At 42.0% G+C, this 16,432-nt stretch overlaps 1 protein-coding gene across 1 annotated transcript in view; it reads left to right on the plus strand.

The window, feature by feature from the left end:
• Positions 1-16,432, plus strand: part of ttc12 (tetratricopeptide repeat domain 12) — a 41,093-nt gene that overhangs the window by 23,741 nt on the left and 920 nt on the right. The window contains exons 18-20 of the mRNA XM_029714442.1: positions 5,873-5,974; positions 6,176-6,275; positions 6,501-6,729. Coding sequence (XP_029570302.1) covers positions 5,873-5,974; positions 6,176-6,275; positions 6,501-6,729 — 431 coding nt within the window. The remainder of the gene's footprint in view (positions 1-5,872; positions 5,975-6,175; positions 6,276-6,500; positions 6,730-16,432) is intronic.

The following is a 16,432-nucleotide window of genomic DNA, read 5'->3' on the forward strand; positions in this document are numbered from 1 at the left end:
CATGTCAGAGCAAAAACCAAGCCATGAGGTCGAAAGAATTGTCCGTAGAGCTCCGAGACAGAATTGTGTCGTGGCACAGATGTGGGGAATGGTACCAAAACATTTCTGCAGCATTGAAAGTCCCGAAGAACACAGTGGCCTCCATCATTCTTAAATGGAAGAAGGTTGGAACCACCAAGACTCTTCCTTGAGATGGCCACCCGGCCAAACTGAGCAATCGGGGGAGAAGGGCCTTAGTCAAGGCCAAGAACCCGATGGTCACTCTGACAGAGCTCCAGAGTTCCTCTGTGAAGATGGGAGAACCTTCCAGAAGGACAACCATCTCTGCAGCACTCCACCAATCAGGCCTTTTTGGTAGTGTGGCCACACGGAAGCCTCTTCTCAGTAAAATGCACATGACAGCCCACTTGGAGTTTGTCAAAAGGCACCTAAAGGACTCTCAGACCATGAGAAACAAGATTCTCTGGTCTGATGAAACCAAGATTGAACTCTTTGGCCTGAATGCTAATCGTCCGGTCTGGAGGAAACCTGGCACCATCCCTACGGTTAAGCCTGCCAAAACAATTTATTGAAACTTATTACAAATGATGGAGTCACGCATGATTCACCGAATTATATTTTGAAAGAGGAAGTAAAGTACTTTAAGAATATGTTTTCATTTCAGTCTCCTCCATCTCCACTAACTGAAACTAATTGTATGGATTTTTTTCCTAATAATAATGCAAAATTAACATCTGTACAGAAAGACTCATGTGAAGGCCAAATTACAGAGGAGGAACTTCTTGATGCAATTAAAGCCTTTAAGGCTGGGACAACTCCAGTGCTGGATGGCATACCAGTGGAAGTATACAAAACTTTTTTTGATGTACTCAGAGGACTGTTATTAGCATGTTTTAACCACTCCTATATAAATGGTAGATTATCAGACACGCAACAAGGTCTGATATCATTATTACTGAAACAGGACCCAAGTGGGATATATAAAGATCCAGTCCATTTAAATAATTGGAGACCTCTTACACTTCAGTGTTGTGATGCAAAAATCCTAGCAAAATGCTTGGCGCATTAAAAAAGTATTGTCAGATATTATTCATCCTAATCAGACAGGTTTTCTACATGGACGATACATTGGAGATAATAAAAGACAAGTACTGGAAACAATAGAATACAATGAAATATCGGGGACACCAGGCCTGGTTTTCATAGCTGATTTTGAAAAGGCTTTTGATAAAGTACGACTGGAGTTTATATGTAAATGCCTAGAATATTTCAATTTTGGGGAATCTCTTATAAAATGGGTTAAAGTTATGTATAGTAACCCTAGGTGTAAAATAGTAAATAATGGCTACATCTCAGAAAGTTTTTAAACTATCTAGAGGATTAAAACAAGGATGTCCACTATTGGCATATCTATTATGGCCATCGAAATGTTAGCTGTTAAAATTAGATCAAACAATAATATTAAGGGATTAGAAATCCGTGGCTTAAAAACTAAGGTGTCATTGTACGCTGATAATTCATGTTTTCTTTTAAAACCACAATTAGCATCTCTCCACGGCCTCATAGAGGATCCAGATACTTTTGCTATCCTCTCTGGATTAAAACCAAATTATGATAAGATACGTATTGGATCACAAAAAAATGCTAATTTTACATTACCGTGTAGTTTACCAATTAAATGGTCTGACGGAGATATGGACATACTCGGTATACAAATCACCAAAAAAAAGAAATGATCTCACTCCAATACATTTTTATAGAAAGTTAGCAAAAATAGATAAGATGTTGCTAACATGGAAAGGAAAATTCCTGTCTATTTGTGGAAAAATCACCCTGATTAACTCTTTAGTCTTATCACAGTTTACCTATTTGCTTATGGTTTTGCCTACACCTAGTGACCTGCTTTTTAAATGATATGAACACTGGTTCTCTAGTAAATTGGTAGGAACGTCTCATCCTATGTTCAAGAATGGCCTTTTTCCCTTTATTCAGATTACACCTGCTCACTTTCGGTTGTTTGAAAAGGAAATAATCTCCAAAATATCGTTATTTTTTAAACAAGCCTTAGAAAGTTGGTTGCAATTTCAGTTTAATCCAGCTGAAAAGACAGAACAAATAATACAACAAATATTGTGGTTAAACTCAAATATACTAATTGATTAAAAAAAATAGTTTTTTTCAAAGATGATTTTTTTTTAAGTATAATTTTAGTGAATGATATTATAAATAGGACTGGTGGAGTTATGTAACACATGCAACTAACACAGACATAGAAATGTCTGCTCTACCCAAAATTACAACCAACTAATTGCAGCATTACCACAAAAATGGAAGAGGCAAGTAGAAGGGGAAAAATGTAAGGAGCTTGTATGTCGGGCCCTGTATTAAAGAACATCAATAGTTAAAGAAAAGTGTGATAACTAAAAACATATACCAATTTCATTTAAGGACCAAAAAACTGACAGCTGTGCCATATAAATTGCAAAATAGTTGGGAAGAGATTTTCGATGTACCCATTCCATGGCACATGGTTTATGAATTGATATGCAAAACAACGCCGGATTCAAAACTTCACATTTTTCAATTTAAATGACTATACAAAATTCTTGCTACCAATAGAATGTTATATATATGGCGGATACAATCTTCCAAACTCTGCAGATTTTGCTGTGAGGAGGCAGAGTCATTAGATCATTTATTTTGGTATTGTCCATATATAGCTCGTTTTTGGTTACAGGTCCAGGAATGGCTGAAGAATTGCAACATTTGCCAAGAACTAACGCTGCAGATAGCAATACTGGGTGATTTGAAAAGCCATAGTCAATCAATCAATAATATAATAATTATTTTAGCAAAAATGTTTATTTTTAATTTACAATCTGTAGAAGCTATGAGAATAGAAATGTTCAGTACTTTTGTGAAGCATCACAGCACAGTTGAAAAATATATGGCAAATAGAAATCCAAAATGGATGATGTTGAGAGATAGATGGGAGGGGTTGAATGGAGCTTAAGTGTGGGGCTAATAACAAGATAACCAATGTAAAACATACGGGGTCTGTAAAATGTATATCGGTTCAGAAATGCTGTGAATGTCACGCCCTGACCTGAGAGAGGCGTTTTGTTTCTCTATTTTGGTTAGGTCAGGGCGTGATTTGGGTGGGCATTCGAGATTTGTAGTTCTTTGTTCTATTCTATGTTTTCTATTTCTATGTTGTCAGGTTCTAGTTTTGTATTTCTATGTTGGGTTTTGTTTGGGATGATCTCCAATTAGAGGCAGCTGGTCCTCGTTGTCTCTAATTGGAGATCATACTTAAGTAGGGTTTTTTTCCACCTGGGTTTGTGGGAGATTATTTCTGAGATTTCTGTATGTTTCTACTCTGCGTCACGGTTTGTTGTTTTTGTTCGTTCAGTTATTTATGTAGTGCAGAGTTTCACAGTGAAAATAAAATGTGGAACGGCAGACACGCTGCACTTTGGTCCGCTCCTCCTTTCGACTCCCGTGACAGTGAAATAGCACAGTTACAAATAGAAACTGGATGGACATCAGAAATAGAGGAAGGACTAAAAACAAACAAAATGTAACTATTGTAAAATAGATTGTGTCTGTAAAATGTGTATAAGATGTATAAACTGAAGGTAAAAGACTAAGTGTTACTGTTTATTAGTTTACTCCAATTGGGGGAAGGGTGGTAGGGTTTGCGGGGAATAATACTGTTGATTTACTTAAAACTAAAAAAAGAATTTACTCATTAGGAATTTAGGACGCCACGGAAGATCTCCCAAATTAAACTCTAGATGATCTAAGTTACTTATTTATCATTACCTCATATCAGTCTCATTCTGAACAGTCGGAACCTTCTTGGATCTGCAAGAACCCCAACCTTGAGCATTATTTACTAGCTAACTAAATAATAACACAGAATACACATACATATGGCGGCTTATTACACAGAGATGGAGAATGGGGTGGGGATAATAGAGATAGAGAAAAAGGGACATTTATCGTGGATACTTTCTAGGACTATCCTCACATGAATCATATACCTTGCACACGAACCACCGCCCGTTTGGAGAAAAAAATTATAATGAATGTATTTACGTGTTGAATGCCGTTCGTTCATCGTTTATCTCGGTCGGAACCAATCCCTCTCGGAAAGTTGTTTCAGTGAGCCTTTCCTGTGGGCCACTTGTACATGCTCTGATTGTCCACCAGAGGTCACAATGTCCTTCTTCTTAGTTGCCCGGTCTCCAATGGGTTGTTTCCTAAGAACAGCTACTTAGCCGTACCAGTGATTGTCTGAGACGGGAGTTTTCTTCTCCTCTTCCTCGGGTAGATAGTCAAAGTTCCAAAACCACTTTACACGCACAGCTGCAGGCCGACGGTGTCCTGGTCTGGTAAGTTCATTTTCTTCACCTCGTGCTGAGAGTTTCTAACCATTTCAATGTGTGGCCACGGTCTCACGTCTTTCTGGTCTGATATGTTAATTCTTAGCCAGTCCTTTTAAGCACTCTGGTCAAAAAGGGCGGTTCCATCACATTGACACGCTTTTCTGACATCACTCGGGGCGTGGCTAATTAATGTGCAAAGGACATCAAAAAATGTATCTCATTAGAAAACCAAAATCACATTCCTATCTTAACAGAAATAGTTGTTTTCACATCAGATTGGATGAAACTTGATGGCTAAAGGGGGTTTCCTTCTTAAGTTACAGTATTTGGTTCATACAGTTTTTAATAGCATTACAAAATTACAAATAATATGACATTCATTTTCTACATCTACCCATTGACCATTTCCCACATTCGGGTGTTAGAAATATTGTTCCAAAGTTCACTTTTTGGACGTTAGAGTTTTGGGCTGGCAAAAGTCTTCTGGAGACAAAGGTATTCCTTTGGTTGATACAAAGGAGCCAAGAGAGTCCTTTGCTGCATACAATTTACGACCGGGCATGAGGTGTCACAAAACCCCCACATCAATCCCTCCTCCCCTCTGCTGGTGAGAGGGGTCTGGTAGAAGTTGATCCATTGAAAACCTGATCTTTGGATCCTCACAGGAGAGTCATGACAGCACACAGCCAAGACAATGCAGGAGTGGCATCAGGACATATCTCTGAATGTCCTTGAGTGGCCCAGCCAGAGCCAGACTTGAATCTGGTTGAACATCTCTGGAGAGACCTGAAAATAGCTCTCCAGCAACGCTCCCCATCCAACTTGACAGAGCTTGAGAGGATCTGCAGAGAAGAATGGGAGGAACTCCCCAAATACAGGTGTGCCAAGCTTGTAGCTTCATACACAAGAAGACTCAAGGAAGTAATGGCTGCTTCAACAAAGTACTGAGTAAAGAGTCTGAATACTTACGTAGATGTGATTGTTTTTTGCAAAAATGTCTAAAACCTGTTTTTGCTTTGTCATTATTGGGTATTGTGTGTATATTGATGAGAGAAAAAAAACGATTTAATCAATTTTAGAATAAGGCTGTAACGTAGCAAAATGTGGAAAAAGTCAAGGGGTCTTAATACTTTCCAAATGCACATTCCCAAGAGGATCTCTCTCTCTCTCTCTCTCTCTCTCTCTCTCTCTCTCTCTCTCTCTCTCTCTCTCTCTCTCTCTCTCTCTCTCTCTCTCTCTCTCTCTCTCTCTCTCTCTCTCTCTCTCTCTCTCTCTCTCTCTCTCTCCTCTCTCTCTCTCTCTCTCTCTCTCTCTCTGTCTCTCTGTGTGTGTGTGTGTGTGTGTGACATCAAGGATCTCTTTCTGGGTCAGTAAATGTGACAGAATATCAGCAGCAGGTGTTGATGACTGCTCTGTTTCTTTCCCCACTCACTTTGTTTCTTTTCCCACTGACTGCATATTGTTCTTTCTCTTGGCCTCAGAGAGCCACAGGTTTGCTGAGTAAAGTGCTCCCACAGTCCCCCGCTGCTACTGAAGACGCTGTGCAGAGAGGAGTCGTGGGGACAATGCGGACGCTACTGAAAGTAATGCCAAGCATAATTTATTGCCTTTTTTATTATATTTCTTTTAGATGATCACTGCCTGTCCGATTCAAGAGGCCTTTTTCCCTTCTTTCCCTTCCACAGCTTCTTGATAAAATAATAAATATGTGTTATATGGACTGATATAAAGTAGTCTATATACTGTGTCAGGTGTGAAAGAAATCGTTTTATCTTGCCATGCAGGGATCAGGGAAGACCACCACTAAATATTTGATCAAGACCCTCACAGTGTGCACGGCTATCAGTCAAACGGCTCAGGAGGAGTGGGTGAAATGTGATAAAAGTAAGATACATGTATGATGGATTGGTCTTGGTTTTTGAACTAGTGTGTTATGTGAAAGATGCTAAATAACAGAAACAAATATTGTATTATAATATGTGTGTTGGTTTGTGTGTATGAGCACGTCTGTTTTTATTTTGTTTGTATGTGCCTGTGTGTGTGTGTGTGCTCTTGTCTGTGAGTGTACGTGATTACATTGGGTAACTTTTATTTTGTCCTACTCATCAGGACTTCACACCCTGAGGAGGCTCCTGGGCCCCAGCAGTGAGGAGGCAGTGGCAGGGAATGCTGCCCTGTGCCTGGGCCACTGCCTGGGGGTGCGGGGGGCAGCCAGCAGCCTCCTGGGCACCGACACTGTCCTGCTCCTGCTCCGCCATGCTGCGGGCGACGCCAAGAGAAGTGCTGTGCAGCAAAATTCTGCCATCGCTCTGGGGAAGCTGTGTAAAGCAGAGCCCAGGTAATTGCTATGTTAATTAATCACACGTGCACGTATGCTTACACACACACGCACCCATACACACACACATACACATGCAGGCACATGCACCCACACACACTCCTCAACATCTCAGCTCTTACACTGGCATAACGCAGTTATTTATATTTGAGAACCTTATCTTCCATACATTCCTAAAAAAAAATAGATATATTTTTTACTCCATACATTTTGGAGACACCCAAAAGTTCTCGTTACATTTTGAATGCTTAGCAGGACAGGAACATGGTCCAATTCACGCATTTATGAAGAGAACATCACTGGTCATCCCTACTGCCTCTGACCTGGCGGACTTACTAAACACAAATGCTTTGTTTGTAAATTATGTCTGCATGTTGTGCTGTGCCCCTGGCTATCAGTACATTTTTTAAATAAGACAATTGTGCCATCTGGTTTGCTTAATATAAGCCATTTGAAATGATTTATACTTTTACTTTTGATACTTAAGTATATTTAAAACCAAATACTTTTAGACTTTTACTCAAGTAGTATTTTACTGGGTGAGTTTCACTTTTACTTGAGTCATTTTATATTAAGGTATCTTTTCTTTTACTTAAGTATGGCAATTGAGTACTTTTTCCACCACTGAGATTATAGACTACCGATCGCTGTCCATCAAATCAACGTTTATTGCTCCAATAGTGCAGTAATACCTAGCCATACAAAATAATACACACATAATTCCAAAATTAAGAAATATCAGAACGAGCAATGTCAGTGTCCGGAATATACAGTACTAGTCAAAAGGTTGAACACACCTACTCATTGAAGGGTTTTTCTTTATTTTCAACATTGTAGAATAATTGTGAAGACATCACAACTATGAAATAACACATATGGAATCATGTAGTAACCAAAAAAGTGTTAAACAAATCAAAATATATTTTATATTTGAAATTCTTCAGAGTAGCCACCCTTTGCCTTCATGACAGCTTTGCACACTCTTGGCATTCTCTCAACCAGCTTCACCTGGAATGATTTTCCAAAAGTCTTGAAGGAGTTCCTACATATGCTGAGCACTTGTTGGCTGCTTTTCCTTCACTCTGCGGTCCAACTCATCCCAAGCCATCTCAATTGGGTTGAGGTCGGGTGATTGTGGAAGCCAGGTCATCTGATGCAGCACTCCATCACTCTCATTGTTGGTCAAATAGCCCTTACACAGCCTGGAGGTGTGTTGGGTCATTGTCCTGTTGAAAAACAAATGATAGTCCCACTAAGCGCAAACCAGATGGGATTGAGTATCGCTGCAGAATGCTGTGGTAGCCATGCTGGTGTGTGCCTTGAATTCTAAATAAATCACTGACAATGTCACCAGCAATGCACCCCCACACCATCACACCTCCTTCTCCATGCTTCACGGTGGGAACTACACATGCGTAGATCATCCGTTCACCTACTCTACATCTCACAAACACACAGCGGTTGGAACCAAAAATCTCTAATTTGGACTCATCAGACCAAAGGACAGATTTCCACCTGTCTATTGTCCATTGCTCGTGATTCTTGGCCCAAGCAAGTCTCTTCTTCTTATTGGTGTCCTTTAGTAGTGGTGTCTTTGCAGCAATTCGACCATGAAGGCCTGATTCACGCAGTCTCCTCTGCAATTTCTGAGCCTGGTAACTCTAATGAACTTATCCTCTGCAGCAGAGGTAACTCTGGGTCTTCCTTTCCTGTGGCAGTCCTCATGAGAGACAGTTTCATCATAGCGCTTGATGGTTCTTTAAATTTTCTGCATTGACTGACCTTCATGTCTTAAAGTAATGATGGACTGTCGCTTCTCTTTGCTTATTTGAGCTGTTCTTGCCATAATATGGACTTGGTATTTTACCAAATAGGGCTATTCTCTGTATACCACCCCTATCTTGTCACAACACAACTGATTGGCTCAAAAGAAATTCCACAAATGTAATTTTAACAAGGCACACCTATCAATTGTAATGCATTCCAGGTGACTACCTCATGAAGCTGGTTGAGAGAATGCCAAAGTGTGCAAAGCTATCATCAAGGCAAAGGGTGACTACTTTGAAGAATCAAAAATGTTTTTGTTTAACACTTTTTTGGTTACTACATAATTCCATATGTGTTATTTCATAGGTTTGATGTCTTCACTATTATTCTACAATGTAGAAAATAGTACAAATAAAGAAAAACCCTTGAATGAGGAGGTGTGCTTCCAAACTTTTGACTGGTACTGTATGTATAATGTTTTTTTATAGACGGTATGGACAGTATATTCATAAAGAACGTGTTTACAGCAGTTCTTATATAGGTGTTCCTAATGTTTTGGATACTTAGACTCAGTATACATATGAAGTGGGTAAAACAGTATATAAATATTAAAGTGATCAGTGTTCAATGACTCTATGTACATAGGGCAGCAGTCTCTAAGGATCAGGGCAGGGTACTGGGTGGAGGCTGGTTAGGGGTGACTGTTTAACAGTCTGATGGCCTGGAGATAGAAGCTGTTGTCTTTGGTTCCCAGATTTGATGCACCTGTACTGTCTCTGCCTTCTAGATGGTAGCGGGGTGGACAGGCCATAGCTCGGGTGACTGAGGTCTTTGATGGTCTTCTTGGCCTACCTTTGCCCCCGGTGCTATAGATGTCCTAGAGGGTAGGCAGTGTGCCCCCAGTGATGTGTTGGGCTGACCGCAGCACCCTCTGGAGAGCACTGCGGATGCGGGCGGTGCAGCTGCCCTACCAGGTGGTGATACAGCCCAGAATATTCTTGATGGTTCATCTGTAGAAATCTTAGGGGCCAAGCTGTATTTCTTCAGCCTCCTGAGGTTGAAGAGGTGCTATTGTGCCTTCTTCACCATGCTGTCGGTGTGGAGGGACCATTTCAGGTCCTCAGTGATGTGCACGCCAAGGAACTTGAATCTTTTGACCCTCTCGAGTGGGGGAATGCTCTCTCTGCTTTCTCCTGTAATCCACGATCAGCTCCTTCATTTTGTTGATGTTGAGGGAGAGGTTATTTTCCTGGCACCACTCCGCCAGGGCTCTCACCTTCTCGCTGTAGGCTGTCTAGTCGTTGTTGGTAATCAGTCCTATCACTGTTGTGTCGTCAGCAAACTTGATTGAGTTGGCGACGTGAGTGGCCAATCAGTCATGGGTCAGGAAGTCTAGGACCCAGTCCATCAAGGCGAGGTTCAGACCCAGGGCCCTGAGCTTAGCGCTTTGGAGGGCACTATGGTTTCGAATACTCAGCTGTAGTCAATGAACAGCATTCTTACATAGGTATTTATTTTGTTCAGGTGGGATAGGGCAGTGTGCAGTGCAATGGCGATTGCGTCATCCATGGGTCTGTTGGGGCGGTATGCAAATTGTAGTGGGTCTAGGGTGTCGGGTAAAGTGGAGGTGATATGATCCTTAACTAGCTTCTTAAAGCACTTCATGATGACAGAATTGAGTGCTACGATAGTCATTTCGTTCAGTTACTTTTGCTTTCTTGGGTACAGGAACAATGGTGGACATCTTGAAGCAAGTGGGGACAACAGACTGGGATATGGAGAGATTGAATATGTCCTTAAACACTCCAGCCAGCTGGTCTGCACATGGTCTGAGGATGCGGTTTGGGATGCCGCCTGGGCCGGCAGCCTTGCGAGGGTTAACGCCTGAATGACTTACTCACCTCGGCCATGGAGAATGAGAGCACACAGTCCTCGTGAGAAGCAGTTTGATGTTGTTTTCCTCAAAGCAGGCAAAGAAGGTGTTTAGCTTTAGTTTAGTTTTCCCTTTATAATCCATGATTATCTGGAGTCCCTGTCACATATGTCTCATATCTGAGATGTTGAACTGCGACTCCACTTTGTACCTTGAATGTCGTTTTGCCTCTTTGCCTTACGGAGGTCATAGCTGGTCTGTCTGTACGCGTCCATGTTCCCAGTCGCCTTGCTATGGTTAAATGTGGTGGTTTGCACTTTCAGTTTTGCTCAAATGTTGCCATCTATCCACGTTTTTTGGTTTGCATAAGTTCTAATCGAACAAAGTCACTGAGTCCGTGTATACATCGATACTATTTCTGGAACATTTCCCAGTCCGCGTAATCAAAACAATCTTGAAGAATATATTCCCGATTGGTCAGACCAACGTTGAACAATCCTTACCACAGGTGCTTCCTGCTTACGTTTTTGCCTATGGTTGGAGAAGAGCAGAATGGAGGTGTGATATGATTTGCCAAAGGGAGGGCAGGGGAGAGCCTTGTAGTCGTCCCGGAAGGGAAAGTAGCAATGCTCCAGAGTCCTCGATGCGCGTGTAGCACAATAGATGTGTTGATAGAACTTCTGCAGCATTTTCCTCAGATTTCCTTTATTGGTGCTGAAATTGTGATATGTCTATGCGGCTGCCTAACGAATTGATGATAGGCTTTCTGTGGTGCCATGGCACGTAGCCATAGCTTTGCTTTAGCTAATGTATAAATGTTTATTGGGATGCCAATTGGCTGTCATTTTGTCATGTTAAGTCTAACATTTCACAAAGTTATACACACAAAGCTATGCTGCCATTTAGACAGCTGGCTGGCAGGAATAATGTAATTACTTGTAATTAAAGTTGGAAATTCAAACATTGACGATTGTGAAATACACATTTCGATGCAACAGCATACTAATCAGCTACAGTACCAAAATATTTTTGGGAATATACAACTGTCCTGTATAGCCTATCTGACCCTGCATGACATGAGCCATCCCCACACTCTCTCCCAGCTGGGATAGAACATTGTTGTGCGTCAAACCAGTCTATTAATCCCAAATTATAGTCAGTTCACCCTCAAAACACTTGCTTACTAGGGATTGTTTTATTATGCAGTATAGCCTACTATCTACAGCTAGGCTATATTCCGTATGTAGCTCCTAATTAACTGCTGTTTATAAACCTTTATAAAAATTACACATCAAAAGCCTAACAATGAGGAAAAAAGTAGTCGACTTTAGGATAAATTAAGCCACTATTTATTATTGAACTCAACAGGTTTCAAGGTAAATTAAATCCAATTAAGTTAAATCCAACTTCAGAGACTTCTCTGGTCTCCTGAAGTCCTCCTTCCTGCTTTTCTGTGTCTATGTCTGTGTCTGTGCTTGTCTCTTTCTTTTTTCTATCTTGAGGCCTATAGTAGCTACAGTATGCGACAGCATTGCCTTGCGTTTCTGTGGGCAAATGTTTTCATCACGACCTGTAGGTCCAGGTTGCCGGCCCGACTGTTTTCTATACCGAGTATTGCCAACCAAGACAGTCATTACTGAGACATTGTGCATTATATATCCATTGCGCTGCACACATTTTAAACTTAGTCTTGAGTGATGCATGCTAAGATACACAATTCAAATGCAAGTTCACCGGCATGAACAAAATCGCAATCTGCTTTTTCTGTTCAAGCCCTCAAGAAGTGTTGTCAGCTAAAGATAATCATCTGTTTGCATCGGCCAATTTATTGGCTGTTCAGTATCCAGACGACTTGTCCCCAGAGCTTCCTATACAGTTACAGTATGTAACTGATGTTGCAGAACTGCTGTATTTTAAGCAGCACTCTCTTCTGCCCAGTTTCCCTGATGTTGCCAAGGCAATCAAGCTGTTTTTATCATCCCTGTAACTGTCGCTTCTGCGGAGAAGCCTTCATTAGAAATGTACATAAAACACCATACCATTACACACAAATGTAACCTTCATTTGGACATACAGGCTACTGGTCTAACTGTTACTCTCTAAGATAGTACGCAAGGTGTTGACATACGTATGGGATAAAGAACAACATTGTAGCGAATTCAAAGGGCACCATGAAAGGGACTGATGCATGCAACTCCATTTCTCTTCGCAGTCAGTAACGGTAACAAGAGAGAGAACTTGATTCGGTGTCCTGACAATGCACCATGGCCGTTAGAATGGTATTGCTTTGGGGATACCGTGTGTGTGTGTGTGTGTGTGTGCAGTACAGTGACGCCTGTTAAATATGTATATTTACTCATAACATGATGCTGCCATCACCATGCTTGAAGAGTAGTACTACCCCCCCACACACACACACCTACATACACACACAGCCCACCCATCTCTACCTATGTATTTAACCATCCAAGTCTGTGTGGTTCTTCCTGAAAAGACCCTATCTCTGGCACAACCTCTTCCAGGTCCTAATACTTAGAATAATATGGGTAGTATGTGCTAAAAGAGCAAGGATTTTCTTGTTACTAAAGCCAATTCTAAAGTATAGTTTCACCAGGTCATCTAATTAAGGTATTTTAACAGTGGCGCACACAGCAACAGGGAACCATTCTGAAAATAAAATGTTGGGTTTATTCTCAAAATATTGTCACTTTATTCTCCAGATATTGCCACTTTATTTTCGAAATATTGTCACTTTAGTCACGCTATTTTATTTAGACTTTATTCTCAGGATATTTCAGGTTTTAAAAGTACTCTCCGTGCCCCCCAAAAAATCCAAGTACTCTTTTTTTTATTCACTTTGTCCTAATACTCTTACGTACAGGTAGTGTGTCAACCTCTGGCTCATTCTTTATGCTGTTCTGTTCTCGTTTGCCTGCAAATACTGTGAGTGGAAATAAGCCAGTAAGTATCCCTTTAAAGTTATAATGTCAAATTGAATGATGTTTTTCGACATTTTAACAAAATGCATTAAAAATGAAAAGCTGAAATGTGAATTGAGTCAAGTAATCAACCCCTTTCTTATTTCCTTTATGTAACTAGGCAAGTCAGTTAAGAACAAATTCTTAAATACAATGACGGCCTACCCGGGGAACAGTGGGTTAACTGCCTTGTTCAGGGGCAGAACAACAGATTTTTACCTTGTCCGCAACGTTTCGGTTACTGGCCATACGCTCTAACCTTATGGCAAGCCTAAATAAGTTCGGGAGTAAAAATGTGCTTAACAAGTCACATAATAATGTGCATGGACTCACTCTGTATGCAATAATAGTGTTTAACATGACTTTTTAATGACTATCTCATCTCTGTACACCACACATACAATTATATGTAAGGTCCCTCATTCGAGCAGGGAGTTTCAAACACAGATTCAACCACAAAGACCAATGCCTCACAAATGCCTCACAAAGAAGGGCACTTATTGGTAATAAAAAAAGCAGACATTGAATATCCCTTTGAGCATGGTGTGTCACGCCCTGATCTGTTTCACCTTTCCTTGTATTTTGTCTCCACCACCCTCCAGGTGTCACCCATCTTCCCCATTATCCCCTGTGTATTTATACCTGTGTTTTCTGTCTCTTGCCGGTTCGTCTTGTTTGTTCAAGCCTACCAGCGCTTTGTCTCAGCTCCTGTTTTTCCCTAGTCTCTCTTTTTCTCATCCTGGTTTTTGTCCTTTGCCTGTCCTGACCCTGTACCCGCCCGGCTGACCACTGCCTGTCTCTGACCCTGAGCCTGCCTGCCGTCCTGTACCTTTGCTCCACCTCTGGATTACCGACCTCTTCCTGACCTGACCCTGAGCCTGCCTGCCGTCCTGCACCTTTGCTCCACCTCTGGATTACCGACCTCTTCCTGACCTGACCCTGAGCTTGCTTGCCGTCCTGTACCTTGGCCACTGCTCTGGATTATCGACCCCTGCCTGCCTTAACCTGTCGTTTGCCTGCCCCTGTTGTTACATAAACATTGTTACTGTATTCCTGATAGTACGAACTGGCCATGACTGACCCAGCAGACTTGGACCAGCTCCACTACGCCATCTCCTCCTAAGGAGCCACCATTGGTACACACTAGGAGATGCTTCGTGGTCTGATGGAAGGGTTCCAGGACGTGGCCGAATGTCACGACCTAGCATTGCACGCTTTGTGGGAGCAATTCCTTCCGTGTGCTGTCTATTAGGCAGCCTACCATGATGGTAACCTCCCAGCCCCTCAGTAACCCGGCTGGTAGTAGCGCCGTCACCCCGGTTTCCCGGGAACCCCGCTTACCTCCCCGGAGCGCTACGATGGAGATTCCAGAAACTGCCGGGTCTTTCTCTCCCAGTGCTCCCTCGTTTTCAAGCTGCAGCCTTCTTCGTTCCCCTCGGACCGCTTGAAGATAGCATACATTATTATGCTGATGTTCGGGAGGGCACTTGCCTGCGCCACGGCGGTGTGGGAGCAACAGTCCGCCGTCAGCCTCAGTCTGGAGGTATTTGTGGTGGAGGTGAGGAAGGTTTTTGAGGCTCCGGTGTCCGGGAGAGAGGCTGCCCGGAAGTTACTCCAGCTTTGGCAGGGCTCCCTCAGTGTGGCAGACTATGCGGTGGAGTTCCGCACGCTGGCAGCAGAGGGTACCTGGAACCCGGAAGCGTTGTTCGACACGTTCCTGCATGGATTATCGGCGGGGGTATAGGATGAGCTTGCAGCCCAGGAACTACCAACGGAGCTCGACTCGATCATCGTCTTAACCATCCGGATCGATGGATGGTTACGGGAACGTAGGAGGGAGAAGGGGTCTGATTGCGGTCCCAATTGCTCACTCAAGGATCCCACCTTGCATCTGATGAACTCCGGAAGTCCCTGATAGGTTCTGAGCTTACCCGAGTTCCTCCAAGAGCCTCCAAAGGCTGCCGAGTTGCCTCTTCCCGAGCCGATGCAGCTCGTACACAGACTGAACATCCAGTGTTGTCTGTATTGTGGTTCTGTCGGTCATTATGTGTCTACCTGTCCCTTCAAGAGACCCAGCTCATTCGTTGGAGTGAGTACTCTGGTGGGTCTTAAAGATAATTGTTCTTCTCCCCTTACTCGCCCCCTTCTCCATGCCAACCTGCTGTGGGGCGACTAGTCCAAGTCTCTCCAGGTACTCATCAACTCAGGGTCCGATGTCAGTCAAATGGACGTGGTTACATAAACATTGTTACTTCACACAGTAAGTGACTACAAAGATGCAGGTGTCCTTCCTAACTCAGTTGCCAGAGAAGAAGGAAACCGCTCAGAAATTTCACCATGAGGCCAATGGTGACTTTAAAACAGTTACAGTTTAATGGCTGTGATAGTAGAAAACTGAGGATGGATTAACAACATCGTAGTTACTCCACCTAACTAACCTAAATGACAGAGTGAAGAGAAGGAAGCCTGTACAGAATAAAAATATTCCAAAATATGCATCCTGTTTGCAATAAGGCACTTAAGTAATACTACAAAAAATGTGGCAAAGAAATGAACTTTTTGTCCTGATTACAAAGAGCAAATCCAAAACATCACTGAGTACTGCTCTTCATATTTTCAAGCATGGTGGTGGCTGCATCATGTTATGAGTATGCTTGTCATCGGTAAGGTCTAGGGAGTTTCATAGCATAAAAAGAAACAGAATACAGTTATAAGCACAGGCAAAATCCTAGAGGAAAATATGGTTTAGTCTGCTTTCCTACAGACACTCCAAAGAAGGAACTTTATGTCCTGAATAAAAAGCGTAAAGTTTTGACTTCAAACGCCGTGAAAATTTATGGCAAGACTTGAAAATGGCTATCTAGCAATAATCAACAACCAACTTGACAGAGCATGGAGAATTTTGTGAATAGAATAATGTGCAAATATTGTACAATCCAGGTGTGCAAAGCTCTTAGAGACTGACCCAGAAAGACTCACCACTGTAATCACTGCCAAAGGGTGATTCTAACATTTCTGTATTTCATTCTCAGTAAATTTGTAATTTTTTTTTTAAATAACGTGTTCCCTTTGTCATTATGGGATA

Source organism: Salmo trutta, chromosome 26, assembly GCF_901001165.1.
Source record: "Salmo trutta chromosome 26, fSalTru1.1, whole genome shotgun sequence".
Taxonomy (NCBI): domain Eukaryota; kingdom Metazoa; phylum Chordata; class Actinopteri; order Salmoniformes; family Salmonidae; genus Salmo; species Salmo trutta.